Source organism: Elephas maximus, chromosome 9, assembly GCF_024166365.1.
Source record: "Elephas maximus indicus isolate mEleMax1 chromosome 9, mEleMax1 primary haplotype, whole genome shotgun sequence".
In the NCBI taxonomy this organism is placed as follows: domain Eukaryota; kingdom Metazoa; phylum Chordata; class Mammalia; order Proboscidea; family Elephantidae; genus Elephas; species Elephas maximus.
In genome coordinates, this window is record NC_064827.1 from 72,533,302 (window position 1) to 72,555,629 (window position 22,328).

Here is a 22,328-nt window from a genome sequence, read left to right on the forward strand (position 1 = left end):
TATTTCTCAAGATCTTATAATAGTGGTCTTATACAATATTTGTCCTTTTGCGACTGACTCATTTCGCTCAGCATAATGCCTTCCAGATTCCTCCATGTTATGAAATGTTTCAGAGATTCGTCACTGTTCTTTATCGATGCATAGTATTCCATTGTGTGAATATACCACAATTTATTTACCCATTCATCCATTGACGGACACCTTGGTTGCTTCCAGCTTTTTGCTATTGTAAACAGAGCTGCAATAAACATGGGTGTGCATATATCTGTTTGTGTGAAGGCTCTTGTATCTTTAGGGTATATTCCTAGGAGTGGGATTTCTGGGTTGTATGGTAGTTCTATTTCTAACTGTTTAAGATAACGCCGGATGGATTTCCAAAGTGGTTGTACCATTTTACAATCCCACCAGCAGTGTATGAGAGTTCCAATCTCTCCGCAGCCTCTCCAACATTTATTATTTTGTGTTTTTTGGATTAATGCCAGTCTAGTTGGTGTGAGATGGAATCTCATCGTAGTTTTAATTTGCATTTCTCTAATCGGGAGCATTTTCTCATGTATCTGTTGGCTGCCTGAATATCTTCTTTAGTGAAATGTGTGTTCATATCCTTTGCCCACTTCTTGATTGGGTTGTTTGTCTTTTTGTGGTTGAGTTTTGACAGAATTATGTAGATTTTAGAGATCAGGCGCTGGTCTGAGATGTCATAGCTGAATATTCTTTCCCAGTCTGTAGGTGGTCTTTTTACTCTTTTGGTGAAGTCTTTAGATGAGCATAGGTGTTTGATTTTTAGGAGCTCCCAGTTATCGGGTTTCTCTTCATCATTTTTGGTAATGTTTTGTATTCTGTTTATGGCCTGTATTAGGGCTCCTAGGGTTGATCCTATTTTTTCTTCCATGATCTTTACCGTTTTAGTCTTTATGTTTAGGTCTTTGATCCACTTGGAGTTAGTTTTTGTGCATGGTGTGAGGTATGGGTCCTGTTTCATTCTTTTGCAAATGGATATCCAGGTATGCCAGCACCATTTGTTAAAAAGACTATTATTTCCCCAATTAACTGACACTGGGCCTTTGTCAAATATCAGCTGCTCATACGTGGATGGATTTATATCTGGGTTCTCAATTCTGTTCCATTGGCCTATGTGCCTGTTGTTGTACCAGTACCAGGCTGTTTTGACTACTGTAGCTATATAATAGGTTCTGAAATTAGATTGTTTTTTAAATGGTTGCTCTGGCTGCAGTGTAGAGAATGGACTGTTTGGGGGGAGGGAGTGGATGTAGAAAGCCTGCTTAGAGAGAGCGATCAGGGTGGGAGATAAGGGACGAGGATGGTGGTAGTGAGGCGGAGAGAAGGGGAAAGACTTTCAAAGAGATTTAGGAGGTAGAGTCAACAGGCCTTGGTTGCAGAGGATGGCAGCTGCCCTGCCGTGATGCAGAGGACTCTAAGTAGGAGTGGGAAGGTGTTGGCTGTGGGCAGGTGTGGATGCCCTGTTGTCCCAGGTTGCCAGGTGGCCACATCCACAGGTGCTGGATGGAGAAGTGTACCCCCCCTCGGTGGAAGAGGCACCTGTGTTGATGCACTATCCACGGAATGTTTCGCCACGGAGCCAGATGGCTGTGGGCCAGGAGGTGTTCGGGCTGCTTCCCGGCCTCATGCTCTATGCCACAATCTGGCTGCGTGAGCACAACCGTGTGTGTGACCTGCTGAAGGCTGAGCACCCCACCTGGAACGATGAGCAGCTCTTCCAGACGACCCGCCTCATCCTTATAGGTGAGGACCCCAAACCAGCTCTGCTTTGGAAGGTCACGACATCTACCCTGAGAAGTGGGTGGGTGGAGGGCAGTGGCTTGGGGAGAGAGTTGGGATTAGAATCCTGGCTCTGTTGCTTACTAACTGTGAGAACTTGAGTAGTCCCCTTCACTTCTGGGAGCCTCAGTTTCCAAATCTGTTCACTGGGGATAATAATGGTTGTAAGGATTTGTTGAGATAATAGATGGGAGGGCACTTAGCACATAGTAGGCCTTCAGAAAACGGATGGCTGTGATGGTTGATTATTAGTTGGGTGATTCACGGCAAATGCAAATCTGATTAGCCACCTTAAATCTCAGTTTCTCCCTTGTACTGTACCCAGATGTACACAGTGATGGCCCCAGCATGTGCAGGGTCGAACCCCAGCTTGCCCAGCCTTCAGGAATCCCCACGTTTCCTGCCCTACATGTATTTGCTTTCCTGGAGTTTGAGAGCTTCTGGGTGACTCAGGGACAGGATATTTTTGTGTTCCCTAATTTTTTTATGGGGGCGAGTCTGCAGCTTAAAGTGTCAGATGGTTTCCTGCCTGGGTGCTTGGCCCCTGACATGCGTGTCCAGGCCATGTTCTTTCTGAGTCACCAGTAACCACCTTCCCCTACCTCCGCCCATCACTGGGCATGGCTGGTCACAATTATAATGCTTGATTCACTGGAACCTGGAAGAGCCTGGCTTTTGGAATAGGAATGGCCTGGAGAGGGAGAGAGGCTGGTTCTGAAGTCCCAGCACTGAGAGACTTTGACCAGAGAAGGGCAAGTCTGCGGCTAGAGGCTGCCCAGCACGCTGAAAGGTGATCAAGCTGTGACCAAAGCTGGAACTCCTAGGGCAGTGCACATCCAGTACAGCATCTAACTCTCCCCAACAACCTTATGAGCGAATTATTGTTGTGCTTGTTGGGAAATTTAAAATTCAGAGAGGTTCAGTGAATTCTTCAAGGCCACCCAGCAGAGGGAGACTTGAACCCAGATCTGGGTGCACCAAAGCTCATGCTACTTCTACCATGTCACAAGGGGACTGTTTCCTGAATGGAGAGAGGTTGCAAACATCAGTCTGATCTTTTGTGACATATGAGTATGGGGAGGGGATTCTCCCCTTGTGCCTACACTTAGTACTCCTGCTTCTAGCTGATATGTATCGACACTCCCTATATGCCAGGCCAGGCCCTGTGCCGAGCAGTTTAGATACATTTGTTGTGAACTCCTCACAGTGACTCTGTGAACTAGGTACTATTATTACACACATTTTACAGTTAAGGAAAGTAAGGTTCAGAGAGATTAAGCAACATGGCCCAAGCTGAAGTGACTAGACATGGAGGAGACAGGATTTGGGCCCAGGTCTATTGATTCCAAATCCAGTGGCTCCAGGTCAGTTTACTAAATGCCCATTTGTCTAATGACTAATTTCCCCAAATAGCCAGTTTTTAAAAAAATACCTAGTTAACCAGTTATCATTTTGTTACAGGATGTTCAATATGTTTCTTCCCTCACTCTTTGTCGCTATTACTGAGGAAAAACTCACTGCCGTCGCATTGGTTCCAACTCATAGTGGCACTACAGAACAGGGTAGAATTCCCCATAGGGTTTCCAAGGAGCAGCTGGTGGATTCGAACTGCTGACCTTTTGGTTAGCAGCCATAGCTCTTAATCACTGTGCCGCCAGTGTTCCATTACTGAGTATAGGAAAAATCTCTTTGTAAGGGAGATTTTTATACATAACAAAGAATTGTTATGTATAAAAACACATAAGAAACAGAGTTTTAAAATATGTTTGGGGCTAGGTTCTCCTTTTGAGTTCCCAGGTGGCGCAAATATTTAACAGGCTTGGCTGCTTACCGAAAGGTTGGCAGTTTGAGTCTACCTGGTGGCACCTCAGAAGAAAGGCCTGGTGATCTACTTCTGAAAAATCAGCCATTGAAAACCCTGTGGGGCACAGTTCTTCTCTGACACGTATGGTTGCCATGAGTTAGAACTGAGTTGACGGCAACTGTTTTTTTTTTTTTGGTTCTCCTTATACCCCAAGTGTCCCTGACTTGGCTGCTGCAGCAGCTCTCAGAGTGGTCCCTTCGAAGTCCCCTTTCTGCCTCTGAGGGTGTCAGCGTGCTGACAGCCCTCACTAAGTAAAACCTCCACTTTCCCATATTTGGTGGCCTCTCCAACCTCTTTTAATGAGCTGGAGTTCTCAGATATCTCCTTTGCATGTCCTTCTTAGCTGTGCCTCCCTCTGGAATGTAAGGGTAGCTGGTGCCTCTCGTGCTGGGGGATCTCAGTCAAAACTGAGACAGAAAATTTTATTTTCACATCATGTTACAGAAAGACAAAATGAAAAATGGCCAATTAAAATTAAATGTTAACAATAGCAGCAATGATAATAATCATAAAGTAACAAAAAAATGAGCACTTTTCATGAATTGGCCTGATTCCCAAGCTGGGTGTCTAAATCAATGTGATCTGCTGACCCTCTTCCCAATCCTGCCCTGCTCAGGCGAGACCATCAAGATCGTAATTGAGGAGTATGTGCAGCAGCTGAGTGGCTACCTCCTGCAGCTGAAGTTTGACCCGGAGCTGCTGTTCGGTGTCCAGTTCCAGTATAGCAATCGCATTGCCGTGGAGTTCAACCACCTCTACCACTGGCACCCACTCATGCCCGACTCCTTCAAAGTGGGCTCCCAAGAGTACAGCTATGAGCAGTTCTTGTTCAACACCTCAATGTTGGTGGACTACGGCGTTGAGGCCCTAGTGGATGCCTTCTCTCGTCAGGGCGCTGGCAAGGTAAGCCCCAGAGCCAGTGTTGGGGAGGGCTTGTGGGCTCTGAGAACCAACAGACGTGGGTCCAAATCCCAGTTCTTCTTCTGTAAAGTGGGGGTAGTATCACCTCCAAAGGTCGGCTGTGAGCATTCCTTCATTAATTCTCTTGTTCATTTGTCCGCTTAGCAATGGCAGACATTATTCCAGGTACTGGGAAGATAGTGGTGAATAAGACACATAAGACATACAAGACACATGGCTTCTTGTCCTCTGTGAGCTTACACCCTAGAAAGGGATTATAGTTATATGACAGCAAACACCCTTTGAGTGCTTACTGTGTGTTAGGCATTGTGCTAAGTACTTTTTGGATGTTACCAGAATTATAAACACATGATAAGAACCACCACACAGAAAGCTTATGGTGTTCTGGGAGATCAGGGAGGGTTTCTCATCCAGTTTAGGGGGTTATTGGTAAGAAAGCGATGTTATGGGTAAGAAACTAAGCAGAGATCTGAAGGACGGATAGGAGTTTCCCAGGGAAAGAGGTAGTGTTAGTGATGGGGAAGGCTCTGCTTCAGATAGAGGGGACTGCAGTGGCTTCACTATGGTTGGTGTCACCCAGTATGGTAAGTCATGGTGTCACACTTCCCCCACCATGGACCTCCTCCTGTACCAGATCATACAAAATCCCTAGTAATGTTTATTATCAATTGTAATGATAGAATAATATGTGATAAATATAGTTGTAGATTGCTTAAATGTAATATTTCTTAGATTATATAAATACTAACAACAAAATTGGTGAAATCTTTCTACAATGAATCACGAACAATGTTAGTTACAGTATTATTAGTAGTTGAGCAAAAGCTTTTTTTGATTTTTCTCCTTCTTTTCCTTTAATAACTACTTCATTCTCTAAAAAGTTATTGATGCAGATTGACAAATACCAATTACCATAGTACTGTAGCTAAAACACCAGAATATTCGACAAAACCAGTGACTATAAAAATACCAGCAGCAATGAAAACAGCAGCGCACGCATGTAGTGCATGGAAATGAAACCATGTGATTTGAAGCGTCATTGTAATTGGATAATAATGATAGCTCTGATAGGTGCATTAGAAGGTTCAAAAAGTAAATTAGTGTAAGAGTTTTAGCCCTGTAGGTATATTGATGTAAGCTGGGCTTACAAAAAATGCTTTTGTTGTTATAACTCACTACAGGGATGTTTTTATAGACAATCATTTTGGTGTCACCCCCTCTGACATTGTCACCTGGTGAGGTCTGCACGCCCCACACTCCCCTGGTGATGCCACTGGGGGACAGCATGGTCAAGGCCCAGAGACTAGAGGGCATGGCGATTTGAGGAACAGAAGGACATTCAGGATATGGTAATACATGTGAAAGCTCCTGCACATAGGTGTTTATTAAATCACAGGTCTTTTTCCCTGGAATTCCTAACCAACTCCCTCCTAAATATTCCCTTCTCCTGGCTTGGAAGCTCCCAGCTCCTTCATCTTGGCTCTCTGACTCCTTCATTTTCATCCCTGACCCCCTGCTTCACTTTACTCCTTGCTCCTGAGCTCTATCGGGAAGTTTTGGCACCATATGGATTTTTGTTTCCTCCTGGTAATTTGACTGAAATTAGCATATGCTGCCACCAGTAGGCAGCTGCTGGCTGGTTTATGGTCTCTGTTCTCTGTGGGAACACAGATGCACAGAGATAATGGCATTTGTGTGATGAGGTGTGGTTTCCAAAGCATTTTCAAGGAATGACCATGATGATAATTATGGGAATGATGATATGGAACAAAATAGAGGGGGGACAGGAGTGTGCTGACTCTCAGGATATTAAGAAGAATGTGAGGAGTGATAAAACAGGATTTCCGCTGATAACCATCACACATGGCTAACTGCTTGAGGGTGACTATGTGGCCAACACTGTGATAACTGCTTTGCATACTTTATCTCATTTGTTTTGCCACCACCCTATGAGGTAGATGCTCTTACCTTTCCCAGTTTTACATTCGAGGAAACAGACACTTAGCTCAAGTAACATTCCCAAGGTCCCACAACTTGCAAATGATCGAGTCAGGGTGGTAACAGCCTCTCTTTATTTTGTTCCAAGGTGCATGTTTCCATCCAACTCTGTTTTTCCTCTTTCCCACCCTGTTATACTTTCTCTGTATAAACAGAACTCTCTACTCATCCTGAGCAATAGAGCCTTTTTTAACCCAATGCTCCTTAACCGCTATGAACAAGAATCTTCTTCTGGAGCCTCCTTTATCTCACCAAGTTACTTGGGTTTTGAACCCTATTTTCCCTGCCTTCACGGAGTGTTTACACCACCCCTTGGTTTTGGGATTATGTTTCAAGTTTAGTTTAACTAAATTTATTTAGATACTATAGTTTTCCTGGGAAGATTTTAGCTCCCTCCCTGCTAGTATACAACCTTTCTTCTCCCAGGCAGCTTGGCAGAAGGAAAGAGAAAGAACAGACTGTATTCACTTCTCTTCCTGTGATTGCCTTAATCTGGTCTGGAGGAACTTGATGCTTTCTGTTGCTACCTTCCTACTCCTTCTACCTTCCTACTCCTTTTAGTTTCTCTTCCTACTGGTGGCCAGTTACTAGGGGCTCCCTTCTTAATGTTAGATGCTCAGTACATCTTGATGAATCTCAGTACTATGATACAGAGAATGAAAATAAATAAATACAAATTCGTCCTTTAGGAAACAAACAAACAAAAAACCCTTGCTGTCGAGTTGATTCTGACTCATAGCAACCCTATAGGGTAGAGTAGAACTGCCCCATAGGGTTTCCAAGGAGTGGGTGATGGATTTGAACGGCCAACCTTTTGGTTAGCAGCCATAGCTATTAACCACTGTGACACCAGGACTCTGGTCCCTTGGCAAGATCCCTTAAAAGATTAATTATCTCCCACAAGAAAACATCTAGAGCTAATAGAGGAATTTAGCAAAGTTGTAGGGTACAAGGTCAACAAACAATAATTGGTTGGGTTTCTATACACTGGCAGTGAGAAATCTGGAAGGGAAATTAGCAAAACAATATAATTTATGATAACATTTAAGAGAATCAAGTGCCTAGGAATAAATCTACCCAGGGACATGAAGGGCTTATACAATAAAACTGTAAAATACTGCTGAAAGAGATCCAAGAAGACTTAAATAAATAGAAAGATGTTCTGTGTTCATGGATTGGAAGACTTAATATTGTTAAGATGTCAACACTATCCAAAGATTAAACGGAATCCTGATCAAAATTCCAACGGCCTTCTTTACAGAAATGGTGAAGCCAATCTTCAACTTTATATGGAATGGCAAGGGGCCCTGAATAGCTAATGCAATGTTGAAAGAGAAGACAAGAGTAGGATGACTCACACTTCCTGATTTTAAAACATACTATACAATATGTATAACGATAGACACATAGGCCAATGGAATAAAATTGAGAGTCCAGAAATAAACCCACACATCTATGGTCAACTGATTTTTGACAAGGGTGCTAAGTCCATTCAATGGGGAAAGAAGTGTCTCTTCAATAAATGGTGCTGGGAAAACTGGATTTCTGCGTGCAGAAAAGTGAAACAGGACCCATACCTCACACCATACACAAAAACAAATTCAAAATGGATTAAGGACCTAAATGTGGAAACTAAAACCATAAAATTCTTAAAAGAAAAAGCAGAGCAACGCTCTCAGGCGTAGCTTTCAACAATGGATTATCTAATATATGATAACACAATCACAAACAGCAAAAGACAAAATAAATAGGATCTTGTAACAATTAAAAAATTTGTTCATCAAAAGACTATAGAAATGTGAGAAGACAAGCTACCAACTAGGAGAATATGTTCAGAAGCCGTATATCTGACAAGGATCTAATAACCAAAATATATATAAAACTTTGACAACTTAACAATAAAAAGATAAATAATCCAATCATAAAATGGGCAAAGGACTTGAATACACATTTCATAAAAGAGGACATTAAAATGGCCACCACACACATGAAAAGATCCTCAGCGTCATCAGCCATCATAGAGATGCAAGTGAAAACCACAGTGAGATACCATTTCATTCCCACTAGGATGGCTAAGGTTAAAAAACAAAACAACAACAGAAAAACAGAAAATAATACGTTTAGCGAGGATGTGGGGAATCTAGAAAACTTACCCATTGCTGGTGGGAATGCAAAATGGTACAGCCAAAATGGTACACAGTGTGTTGGTTCATCAAAAAACTAAAAATAGAACCATATGACCCAGCAATTCCACTCCTAGGTATATACCCAAAAGATTTGAAAGCAGAGACTCACTCAGATACTTGTACACCTATGTTCATTGCAGCAGTATTCATAAGAACCAAAAGGTGGAAACAACCTAAATGCCCATCAGCAGGTGAATGGATAAACAAAGTATGATACATACATATAATGGAATACTGCTCAGCCAGTAGAAGTAATGAAGTCTTGATATATGCTACAATATGGATAGAGCTGGAAGACATTATACTAAGTGAAATAAGTCAATTATAAAAGGACAAATACTGCATGACCTCCTTTATATAAAAAGACAAGAAAAAGCAAATATGTAGAGAACAAAGTTTATTAGTGGTTACCATGAGGGGAGGGAGCGGGAAAGGGGGATTAATGTTGATGGAAATACTTGTTGATTAAGGTTATGACTGCACAGCGATTACTGTAATTGTGGTCAATAAGTTGTGCACCTGTAAAAAGTTAAATTGGCAAAAAGTTGTGCCATAGATACATTGACAAAAAAAAAAAAGGAGTAGCTGCTGAGGCTGCATATATACAACCAAAAACCTCGTGGGATTTCGGTTCTTGGTTTGGAGGTTTAGGGTCGAGGTTTTATGGGACATCCCATTTAACTGGCCTAATAACGTGTTTAATGCTTCTGTTCTACCTCCTACTTTGATGTGTATTGCTTGAGGTTTTAAAAGCTTTCAAGCAGCCACCCAAGACACAACAACTGGTCTCTATTTACCTGGAACAACAGAGGAAGAAGGAGACTCAGGAACAGGAGGAGGGTATGGAATGTGTGGCCAATTGCTTCCATGAATAGCTGTCTCCTTTGCCATGAGATCAAAAGAACTGGATCGTACCTGGCTACCTTTACTAAGCATTTTGATCAAAGATTCCATAGAAGAATCCTAATCAAAGGGGGGAAAATACAGAACAGAATTTCAAATTCTCATGGACTCCAGACTTCCTAGAGCCACGAAGTTTGAATGAATGAACTGAAACTATTGCCCTGAGATAATCTTTAAACTTTAAACCAAAATACCCCTGAAGTCCTCTTAAAACCAAACGATGGTTTAGCTTAACTAGTAAAAAAGGGCAGCCTTGAGCATTATATTCGTTTAAGGTCTATCTATATGGGATCAAACTGACAACAGCAACTGGAAAGATTAGATGTGAAATTTAGGGTCAGTGAATTTATGTTAATATGGAAGGAACAACTCAGAAAAGAAGGGTGAGAATGGTTATACAACTCAAAGAATGTAATCAATGTCACTAAATGGTACATGTAGAAACTGTTGAGTTGGTGTGTGTTTTGCTGTGTATATTCTCAACAACAGCAAAAGAATTAAAATTATAAATTAAAAAAAAGCCACAGAAAGATTAATTATCCCTGTTCTATGATAAAAGCAGACTTGGAGAGTGACAAGCACATGTCAGCTCTGCTAGAACATAATTTAAAAAATATCTTAGGAGGCGAGGCCAAGAAGACAGAGTAGTCAGATGCTTCCTGTCGTCCCTCTTAAAACAAAGACCCGAAAAACAAGTGAATTGATTATGTATGACAATCTAGGAGCCCTGAACATCAAAGACAAAGTTGAGGAGTCGGACTGAGTGGCGGGGGAGGGAGAGACAGTTCAGAAACAGTGAGGATTTGCCAGACCTGACCTGGCTGGCACCCTGCAGGCTGGATCAGCCGGTGTGCAGGCCTGAGGCAAGCGGTAGTGCTCAGGATGTGTTTTCCACACCAGGAGAAATTGAGCAGTGGAAAGTCTGCTCAAGCCTGCAGAACCATGGGAAAGCAGCACTGAATCTTAGAAAGTTAAGTGCAAGCATCTAACCTACCACAGTAGATCAAAAAAAACCCTTCCCCCACTCTGGGAAGTATTTCTCTCTCATTTACCCATTCCCTCCCTGCTCTGCTCTGGTCTTGGTCCAGCTTCAGCGGTTGCCTTGCCCTCTGGGCTGGAAGTGGGACCTATCATGCCCCCCGAGCCCTTCTCCTGGCTTTGGAGAGGGAACAAATGAACAAACCGGAAAAAACAATCTGCCAGCTCTCCTAAGCTGGGAACTCAGGGCAGGCACAGCTCTTTGCCTAGACACAGGCATAAGAGCTCCATGGCCTTTCAATGTCTTTCACCCTTGCCTAGGCCTCTGTGGGCCCATTTCAGCAGCACAGGCCCTCATTAGTACAGTACAACAGAGTATACATCTGAAGCCTATTTTCAACTGCAACAGCTAAGGGGGAGTGGCAGATTTGTGACATTTGACACTGCCCTGCACATTAAGCAGGGTACTCACGTACCCACATCAGGGGCCTGAGGACTGGTGGCTCCACTTACTCCACTTAGCAACCCACAACGGGAGTCTGAGAATAAGTGGTGCCTCCTCCTCCTTACAGCCAATAGCACTGGGTGCCCAAAGTCCAGCCGCAAAGCCCACCCACGTACATGCTCTAGGGAACAGGGACACGCCTTTCACTTAGGTACTCAGGGGTATCCATCAGCACCCTATGTTGCACAGCACATAACCACCTACTGCAGATACCTGTGCCTACCCCAATCACCCCTATGTAGCCCTGCCTGGTCTAGGACTGTAGGTGAGAGCCTGCACCACACATTTGGTGATTGATGACCTGGACACCTGAGCTGAATCCACACAAGAAAAGTAAATGAACTCCTGGCCTCACATACCTAGTAACAGCTCTAACCACCTGGTGACAGGATGTGAGGCCTTCAAAGATGACAGTAATCAAAGTAGTTCACATGACCAGCCTATTTGGGCATAGCAAAACAAAACAGAACATGAAGGTAGGACACAGTAAGCAAACATACAATAAATAAATATAATAACTTATTGATGGCTTAGAGACAACAGCCAATATCAAATCATGTAAAGAGGCAGACCATGATGGCTTCAGCAAGCAACCAAAACAAAAACCAACAAACTTCCCAGAGGAAGAGAAGGTCTTGGAATTACCAGAGATAGAATTCAAAAGATTAATATACAGAGCTGTTCAAGAGATCAGGACAGAGATAAGGTAAAATGCAGAACAAGACAAGGAACACAAAGACAAAGCAACAGAGGAATTTCAGAGGGTTATACAAGAGCATAATGACAAATTTAACAGGCTGCAAGAATCCGTAGAGAGACAGCAAACAGAAATCCAAAAGATTAACAATAAAATTTCAGAATTATACAATTCAATAGAAAGTCATAGGAACAGAACTGAGGAACTGGAAGTCAGAATTAGTGAGATTGAAGATAAAGACTTGACACCAATTTATTTGAGGAAACATCAGATAAAAGAATTAAAAAAAATGAAGAAACCCTAAGAGTTATGTGAGACTCTGTCAAGAGGAATAACCTATGAGTGACTGGAATACCAGAATGGGGGGGGGGGGGCGATAACAGAAAATATAGAGGGAATTGTTGAAGATTTATTGGCAGGAAACTTTCCTGATACCATGAAAGATGAGAAGATACCTATCCAAGAAGCTCATCAAACCCCACACAGGGTAGATTCCAAAAGAAATTCACAAAGACATATTATAATCAAACTTGCCAAAACCAAATAAAAAGAGAGAATTTTAAGAGCGGGTAGTGATAAATGAAAAGTCATCTACAAAGTAGAGTCAATAAGACTAATCTTGGGCTGCTCAGCAGAAACCATGCAGGCAAGAAGGCAATGGGATGACATATATAAAGCTTTGAAGGAAAAAATTGCCAGCCAAGAATTATATATCTAGCAAAACTATCTCTCAAATATGGTGGTGAAATCAGGGCATTTCCAGATAAACACAAGTTTAAGAAATTTGTAAAAACCAAACCAAAACTACAAGAAATACTAAAGTAAGCCCTCTGGTTAGAAAATCAATAACATCAGTTAACAACCCAAGACTAGAACTCAGGACAGAGCAACCAGATATCAACCCAGATAGGGAAGTCATAAAAATAAAACTAAAACACTGAAAATAGGGAAACAGAGACGTCAGTATGTAAAAGATGACAACTTAAAACAAAAAAGAGAGACTAAAAAATGTCATAGATCTTTCACATGGAGAGGAAGTCAAGGTGATATAAAGAAATAAAAGACTGGTTTAAACTTAGAAAAATTGGGGTAAATATTAAGGTAACCATAAAGGAAATTAACAATCCTACACATCAAAATAAAAAAGAAGAAAAACATAAAGACTCAGCAGATACAAAATCAAGAACCACGAAAAAGATGAAAATACATGAAGAAATACAACTCAGCACAGAAAATTAAGTGGAACAAAGAAACTGGCAACAATACAAAAAACCCCACATCAAAATGACAACACTGAACTCATACCTATCAATAATTACACTGAATGTAAGTGGGCTAAATTCACCCATAAAGAGACATAGAGTTGCAGAATGGACAAAAATACACGATACGTCTATATGCTGCCTACAAGAGACACACCTTAGACTCAAAGACACAAACAAAGCTCAAAGGATGAAAAAAAAAATCAAGCAAAAAACAATTAAAAAAGAGCAGGAGTGACAATATTAATCTCTGACAAAATAAACTTTAAAGCAAAATCCACCACAAAGGATAAGGAAGAACACTGTATAATGATTAAAGGGTCAATACACCAGGAGGACATGTTGTTGTTGTTAGGCACCATTGAGTTGTTTTCGACTCATAGTGACTCTATGCACAACAGAATGAAACTCTGCCCAGTCCTGCACCATCCTCACAACTGTTGCCATGCTTGAGCCCATTGTTACAGCCACTGTGTGAGTCTCCCTCACTGAAGATTTTCTTCTTTTTCTATGACTCTCTACTTTACCAAGCATAATGTCCTTCTCCAGGTTCTTATCCCTCCTGATAACATTCCAAGAATGTGAGACAGAGTCTTGCCATCCTTGCTTCTAAGGAACATTCTGGTTGTACTTCCTATAAGACAGATTTGTTCATTCTCTTGGCAGTCCATGATATATTCAATATTCTCTACCAGTACCATAATTCAAAGGCATGAATTCTTCTTCAGTCTTCCTTATTCGTTATCCAGCTTCTGCATGCATATGAGGCAATTGAAAACACCATGTCTTGGGTCAAGCACACCTTACTCCTCAAGATGACATCTTTGCTTTTCAACACTTTAAAGAGGCCTTTTGCAGCAGATTTGTACAATGCAATGTGTCTTTTGATTTCTTGACTGCTGCTTCCATGGGTATTGATTGTGGATCCGAGGAGGACATAACTGTAATAAATATTTACACACTCTCATAGACATATACAGGACAGGGCTCCAAAATACATAAAACAAACTCTAACAGCATTGAAAAGAGAAATAGACAGCTCTACAATAATATTAGGAGACCAACACACCACTTTCAGTGAAGGACAGAGCATCCAGAAAAAAGCTCAATAAAGACACAGAAGATCTAAATGCCACAATCAACCAACTTGATCTCATAGACGTGTACAGAACACTCCACCCAACAGCAGCCAAATATACTTTCTTTTCGAACTCACGTGGAACATTCTCCAGAATAGATCACGTATTAGGACAGAAAACAAGGCTTAACAGAATCCAAAACATTGAAATATTACAAAGTGCCTTTTCTGACCATAAAGCCATAAAAGTAGAAATCAATAACAGAAGAAGCAAGGGAAAAAAAAATCAAATCCATGGAAAGTGAACAACACTTTGTTCAAAAACCACTGGGTTATAGAAGAAATCAAGGACAGAATACAGAAATTCACAGAATCAGATGAGAATGAAAACACATCCTACAAGAACCTTTAGGACACAGCAAAAGCAGTGCTCAGTGGTCAATTTACAGCAATAAATGCACACATCCAAAAAGAAGTAAGGGCCAAAATCAAAACATTAACCCTACAACTCGAACAAATAGAGAAACAGCAGCAAAAGAAGCCCACGGGCACCAGAAGAAATAATAAAAATTAGAGCAGAAATAAATGAAAGAGTATAGAAAAACAATTGAGTTAACAAGACCAAAAGCTGATTCTTTGAAAAAATTGACAAAATCAATAAACCATTGGCCAAACTAACAAAAGAAAAACAGGAGAGGAAGCAAATAACCTTGCTCATGGATAGGAAGACTCACCATTGTGAAACTGTCAATTCTACCTAAAGCGATCTACAGATACAATGCAATCCTGATCCAAATTCCACTCTTGCTTTTTTGGTAGTTATTTGCTTGATATATTTTTTCCATCCTTTGATTTTTAATAAATTTACATCTTTATTTCTAAGATGTGTCTCTTGTAGACAGTATATTGATGGATCCTGTTTTTAATCCATTCTGTCACTCTGCATCTATTTATGGGTTCATTTAGGCCATTTACATTCAGTGTAATTATTGATAGGTGTGAGTTTATTGCTGTCATTTTGTAGTGCTTTTTTTTTTTTTGTGTGGTGCTAACATTTTCTTTGTTTCTCTTACTCTCCTATGGTGAGTTCCTTTTGTTGATTTCTTTTTCATTTCATTTTTGTAGATTTTGTTTTTATTGAGATCTTATGTTTTTCTTCTTTATTTTGATGAGTAGGTTTGTTAACTTTCTTTGTGGTTACCGTGAAATTTACCCTTATCTTCCTAGTTTTGAACCAGCCTATTATTACTTGGTATTCCCTTGCCTTCCTCTTCATTAGAAAGTTCTATACCTACACTGTTTATTCCCTCTTTTATTGTTCCGATGTTGTTGTCATTTACAGATTAACCTCCCTGGTTCCATGTTGCAATTCTTTTGGCTTTGAATAGTCCTTGAGAGTTCATTTCCTAGGTTGGTATCTGGCTGGTACAATCTTGTGTCCTAGATTCAGGCTGTGGTCTGATGTTTGTTCTCAGACTGAAGGACTCCCTTTAATAATTCTTGTAAGTTTGGTTTGGTTTTTACATATTCCCTTAAGTTCTGTTTATCTGGAAATGTCCTAATTTCACCATCATATTTGAATGAAAGTTTTACAGGATATATTATTCTTGGTTGGTAATTTTTTTCTTTCAAGGTTTTATATATGTCATCCCATTGCTTTCTTGCCTGCATGGCTTCTGTTGAATAATCAGAGCTTAGCCTTGTTGTTTCTCCTCTGTATGTGACTTTTTGTTTTTCTCGAGCTGCTCCCAGGATTTTTTCTTTGTCTTTGGTTTTAGCAAGTGTGATTATGATATGCCTTGGTGTTTTTCTTTTGGGGTCTATCCTATATGGGGTTCGTTGAGCTTCTTAGATGATCAGCTTTTCATTATTCATGATATTAGGGCAGTTTTCTGTCAGCAATTCTTCAATGATCTTCTCTGTGTTTTCTGTTTTCTCTCCCTGTTCTGGAATTCCAATCACTCGTAAATTTTTGCTTTTGATTGTATCCCACATAAATTCTCAGGGTTTCTTCATTTTTCTTCATTCTTTTTCCTTAAACAGAGTTATATCCAAGTGTTTGTCTTCAAGTTCGCTGATTCTGTCTTCTGTTGTTTCAAACCTGCTCCTCAGCCCTTCTATGACACTGTCCATTTCTGAAATCTTGTTGTTTATCTTTTGGATTTCTAATTGTTGTTTTTGTATCAATTCTAGTTGTGAGCTTATTTTGGTGCTTTGTTCCTGTATTAGTTTCCTGAATTGTTCCATTTTTTTGGTCTGCATTTTCCATGAATTTGTCTGCCTTTTCCATAAGTTTGTCTATTTTTTCCTCATTTTCACCTGCTTTTTTGCTTCAACTCTTGGGTTGCTCTGAATATTAGAGATTTGAATTCCCTGTCAGGTGGTTCTAGTGCCTTTTCTTCTACTGGAAAGTCATCTGATGTTTTATTTTGGACACCTACTGGAACCATCCTGTCCTTTTTTTTTTTTTTTTTAATGTTGTGGTATTGTCTGCTGTCTTCAGGACATTCAGTAGTTATTTTCTTTGTTTCTTGATTGTAGATTTGTTTGCTTTGTCCTGCTTGTTTGTTTTATTTGGTTATGTCTGAGTAGGCAGACTGTGTGTTCTTTGTTGTTTGCTAGTCTGTAGTCACAATACTTTTCACTTCCTTGTCCAATGAGCAGGGCCAGTCAATCAGCTATGGTGCAGCAGGGCATATCCAGCTGAAGGGAAGGGTTTGGGATGGATTGTTTGTGCACATAGTAGGGCCGACAGGGTGGGCCAGGAGTCAGTGCTGGGCAGGTTCCACTAGGTCGTGCCTGTACTGCTCAGGGGTGTGATTTTCAGTGCTTGGTGTAGGTAGGCAGGAAAAAGGGAAGAGGTTGTGATGTGTGGAGCTAATAGGGGTGTAGGGAAGAGGAGAGAGAAACAGGAGCTAAAAACAAAGAAAGAAAGAAAAAAGTGCTAAGGGAGCTTGCTGTTGGAGTGGAGAGAAAAGAAACTGAGAAATGGGGAAAAGCAAAAAGAAAAAAAAGGAAAAGGGAAAAAGGAAAAAGGAAAAAAAATAGATGAAAATTTGGAAAAGAAAAAAAGAAAAGCCCCAGGAGTCCTGAAGTCCCATCATTGGGGATGCTAAGACTGGGGAAGTGGCTCCCAGGCTGCATGGTATAGCCCAGCTAGAGAGGGTATAGATATCACACAGCACCAGGTATTCAGGAGACAGGAAAAGAAGATAAGTGTAGAGAAAAAAGAACTGAGAAATGAGGAAAGACAGAAAGAGAAAAAGAGAGAGAAAAGAAAAAAAAAAAAAAAAAGGAAAGAAAGAAGGAAAAAAAGAAATGCCCCCAGGGATCCCACCTACGTGGCGGCTGCGGAGAATAGAGAAGTGACTCCTAAGTTGTGCAATGCAGCCTGGCTAGAAAGGGCTCCCAATCTGCGAAAAACAAACAAAACAAAACAAGGTAAAAAAAAGCCCCAGGGATCCCACCAGCATGGCATTGTGGGCCAGGGGAGTGGTTTCCCTGTTGAGCGTGGCTTCACAGCCTTTCAAGAAGAAGCAAAAATGGCACAGGGAGCCAGGTGTTCCAGAGAAAGGAGGAAGAGGTGGTAGGAGGCACAGAGGAAACCAAAGAGACAGGAAGAACCAACACCAGCTCAGGAGCCCAGCCAGTGTGGGCAGGTCGAATCCAAGGAGACTGAGGCCAAAACAGTTGCTTCCTGGCCAAGAGACTGTGGCTGGCAGGAAGGAGAGGAGGCTGAAGTGGGGAGGAAGAATGGAGAGTTAGGAAAGCATATATCGCTGGTTACCAGGTGCTCTGTCTCCTGCTGGGAACTTCACGAAGCTGCTTTCTCATACTCCCTGTCCGCCGATCTCTGACACTGGTGGGGTGAATACAAGTGGCACGGATTCTGTACTTCCTGGCTGGCCGAGCCACTGCAGCCAGCCAGCTCAGAGGTAGAGCAGCGGGGAGAGAATGGGGGGTGGGAAAGTGTATATTACTGGTTACCAGGTGCTCTATCTCCTGCTGGGAGTTCTGTGAAGCAGCTTTCCCGTGGTACCTGTCTGCTGACCCCCGACAGGAGTCCAAAATGGCAGATCCGTGCTGTGCTAGTGATGGGGCCCTCTGCAGGTATCTCTCCTTGCTCTCTGTCCTCTGTCAGTTCCTTATTCCATTTGGTGCTTGGCTGAGTTTTTTATCTCTTCATTTGACACTTCAGGTTCCAGGAATGATGTTTGTCTCTGTTTTACTTAGTTTTTCGGGTCTTTGCTGTAGAGGGACGGTGTGGTGCTTCCCCCTATGGCACCATGTTGACTGGAAGTCCTCTTGATCCAAATTCCAATGACATTTTTTAATGAGATGGAGAAACAAATCACCAACTTCATAGGGAAAAGGAAGAGGTCCCAGATAAGTAAAGCATTACTGAAGAAGAAGAACAAAGTGGGAGGCCTAACACTACCTGATCTTAGAACCTATTATACCACCATGGTAGTCAGAGCAGCCTGGTATTGGTACAACAGATACATAGACTGATGGAACAGAAATTGAGAATCCAGACGCAAATTCATCCCCCTGTGAGCAGCTGATATTTGACAAAGGCCCAAAGTCCGATAAATGGGGAAAAGACAGTCTTTAACAAATGGTGCTGGCATAACTGAATATCCATCTGCAAAGAAATGAAACAAGACCCATATTTCACACCATGCACAAAAAGTGACTCAAAATGGAGCAAAGACCTAAATATAAAATCTAAAATGATAAAGATCATGGAAGAAAAAGTAGAAACAATGCCAGGAGCCCTAATACATGGCACAAACAGAATACAAAGCATAACTAATGATGCACAAATGTCAGAAGAGAAACTAGATAACTGATAAAAAAAAAAAAAATAGCTCCTAAAAATTAAACACTTATGCTCATCAAAAGACTTCACCAAAAGAGTAAAAAAGAGAACCTACAGACTGGGAACAAATTTTTGGCTACAACATATCCAATTAGGGTCTAATTTCTGAAATCTACAAGATACTGCAAAACCTCAATTACAAAAAGACAAATAACCCAATTAAAAAAAGGGCAAAGGATATGAACAGACACTTCACCAAAGAAGACATTCAGGCAGCTAACAGATGCATGAGAAAATGCTCATGATCATAAACCATTAGAGAAATGCAAACCAAAACTGCAGTGAGATATCATCTCACCCCAACAAGGCTAGCATTAATCCCAAAACCACAAAATTAATAAATGTTGGAGAGGTTGTGGAGAGGCTGGAACACTACACACTGCTAGTGGGAATGTAAAATGATGCAACCACTTTGGAAATCGATTTGGCACTTCCTTAAAAAGCTAGAAATAGAAGTACCGTATAATCCAGCAATCCCACTCCTTGGAATATATCCTAGAGAAATATAAACCGTCACACCCATGTTCATTGCAGCACTCACTGTTCACAATAGCAAAAAGATGGAAACAACCCAGGTGTCCATCAACAGACAAATGGATAAACAAATTATGGTATATTCACACAGTGGAATGCTTCGCAATGGTAAAGTACAATGATGAATCTGCAAAACATCTCACAACATGGATGAATCTGAAAGGCATTATGCTGAGTGAAATTAATCACAAAAGGATAAATATTGTATGCGACCACTATTATAAGAAATCAAGAAAAAGTTTAAACACAAAAGAAAACATTTTTTGATGGTTACGAGGAAGGGGAGGGAAGGAGAGAGAAATTGACTAACTAGATAGTAAAAAAAACTAGATAGTAAACAAGAATTACCTTAGGTGAAGGGAAGTACAGCACACAATACAGGGAAGTCAGCATAACTGGACTACACCAAAAGCTAAGAAGTTTCCTCAACACAACCAAACACTTCGAGGGACAGAGTAGCATGGGAGTGGGTCTGGGGGCCATGGTTTCAGGGAACATTTAGGTCAATTGGCATAACGAAGTTTATTAAGAAAAGGTTCTGCATACCACTTTGGTGTGTGGTGTCTGGGGTCTTAAAAGCTTGGGAGCGGCCATCAATTGGTCCCACCCCATCTGGAGCAAAGGAGAATGAAGAATACCAAAGACACCAGGAAAATATTAGCCCAAGAAAAAAAGGGGCCACATAAACCAGAGACTCTATCAGACTGAGTCCAGAAGAGCTATGTGGTGCCCGGCTACCACCAAAGACTGCGCTGACAGGGAACACAACAGCGTCCCTGATGGAGCAGGAGAAAAGTGTGGTGCAGAACTCAAATGCAAGTGAAAAGACCAGACTTAATGGTCTGACTGAGACACGGCCCCCGGACTCTGTTAACCCAGAACTAAAACTATTCCTGAAGCCCATCTTCAGATAAAGATTAGAGTGGACTATAAAACATAAAATAATACTCCTGAAGAGTGTGCTTCTTAGTTCAAGTAGATACACGAGACTAAATGGGCTGCTCCTGTCCAGAGGCAGGATGAGAAGGCAGAAAGGGATAAGGGCTGGTTGAATGGACACAGGAAATGAGGGGTGGAAAGGGGAAGTGTACTGTCAACGTATATATAGGGATTGCAACTACGGTCACATAACAATGTGTGTATAAATTTTTGTATAAGAAATTAACTTGAGCTGTAAACTTTCATCTAAAGTACAAGAAAAAGTAAAAAATATCTTAGGAAAGCCATAAAGTGGAATTCTTTTCTGATTCCCCAACTCCTGGCACCCCAAACTAGCATTCCCTCATCCTTCTGTTCAAATCGCTTATTGGTTCAGAAACCCTTTTGCCTTTCTAACTTTTTTCTCCAGAGGTGGGGTGCCCTCCCCTTCTGCTTGAGTTCTTGGCTATGGCCATGCTGGCCATCTCCTCTGCAGAGTCCTTTTGCTGAACCTAATAGGTCCAGAACCTTCCTTATCATGGCCTTGAAGGTTCTCACCTAGATTTAAAGGATTAGGCAACAGTGTGAGTTGGCGAGCTACTAGACGGGTCCTCCTGGCCCACTAAACACTTTAAAGCTGAAGAAACCGAGATTCAGAGGGGTCTGTGAGAGATCACGACAGTGGTGGACCTAGGGCCGGATCCCCAGCACTGTGGCTGCAAGGCTGAGCCATGCTTTCTGTCCTAGCTCAGGGGAGACACCTGGCCTGAGGTTCTATTCTGAGGGCTCTAACACAGACTGCAGGACAGTTTAGCTTGGCCTACAGCCCACAGCTGTGCTCATCTCTTGGCAGATCGGTGGCGGTCAGAACTTGGACCAGCATGTCCTGCATGTTGCCGTGGAGGTCATCAAGCAGTCTCGAGAGTTGCGGCTGCAGCCCTTCAATGAGTACCGAAAGAGGTTTGGCATGAGGCCCTACACCTCTTTCGAGGAGCTCACAGGTGAGCAGCTGTTTCTTGGACACAGTCCCTGCCCTTGAGGGACTCACAGTAAAGTGAGACAAAGCCAAGAAAACAGAATCAGATGATAGATTGTGGCCTAGTTGTAAGGATATGAGAGCACTGTGCCTGGGGTGGAGAGCAATGATAAACAACCGTGCTTGGGGAAAGAAGGTGGCTTTTCAGCTGCCTTTGAAGGATAAATAGTAATTTTCCAGATGGAGAATAGAGGGAAGAGCAATTTAGTTAAAGAAACAGAAAGTACAAAGGCATAGGGGTCAGAAAGACTGCACCTATTCAGGAAAACAGTGAATAGTAGGTACGGCTGGAACATGGGGCTTAGGTGAAAGGTGTTAGTGATGGGCGGTTGGGGCCAAATTGTGTACAATTTTGGGTACCATGCTAACGATATTGGGTTTTATTCTGTCTAAACAAACAGACAAACAAAAAACTGAAGCCAGTTTCCTTCAAGTCAACCCCAACTCATGGCGACCCCATGTGTGTCAGAGTAGAACGGTGCTCCACAGTGTTTTCAGTTGTTGATTTTTCAGAAGTGGATCACCAGGCCTTTTTTCTGAGTGCTTCTTGATTGACAAAAACCTCTAAGCTTTTGGTTAGCAGACAAGCATGTTAACCATGTGCACCATCCATGGACTCCTTATTCTGTCTAGTGATTCCTGTATGCCTATTTATGGACCAGCTACATAAGAATCACTTGGAAAACTGATTAAAAATACCAAATCCCAGATATCACTCCCAGAGATTATGATTCAGTAGGCTTGGGTGGTACACAAGAATCTGTAC

General features: G+C 41.6%; 1 protein-coding gene across 4 annotated transcripts in view; it reads left to right on the top strand.

Moving 5' to 3' along the window:
• Positions 1-22,328, top strand: part of PTGS1 (prostaglandin-endoperoxide synthase 1) — a 43,400-nt gene that overhangs the window by 15,760 nt on the left and 5,312 nt on the right. For 3 of the 4 annotated variants that reach the window (XM_049897235.1, XM_049897237.1, XM_049897238.1), the window contains 3 exons: positions 1,494-1,764; positions 4,281-4,567; positions 21,380-21,527. In XM_049897235.1, the coding sequence (XP_049753192.1) occupies positions 1,494-1,764; positions 4,281-4,567; positions 21,380-21,527 (706 nt within the window). The remainder of the gene's footprint in view (positions 1-1,493; positions 1,765-4,280; positions 4,568-21,379; positions 21,528-22,328) is intronic. The other variant, XM_049897236.1, reaches the window with a different exon arrangement.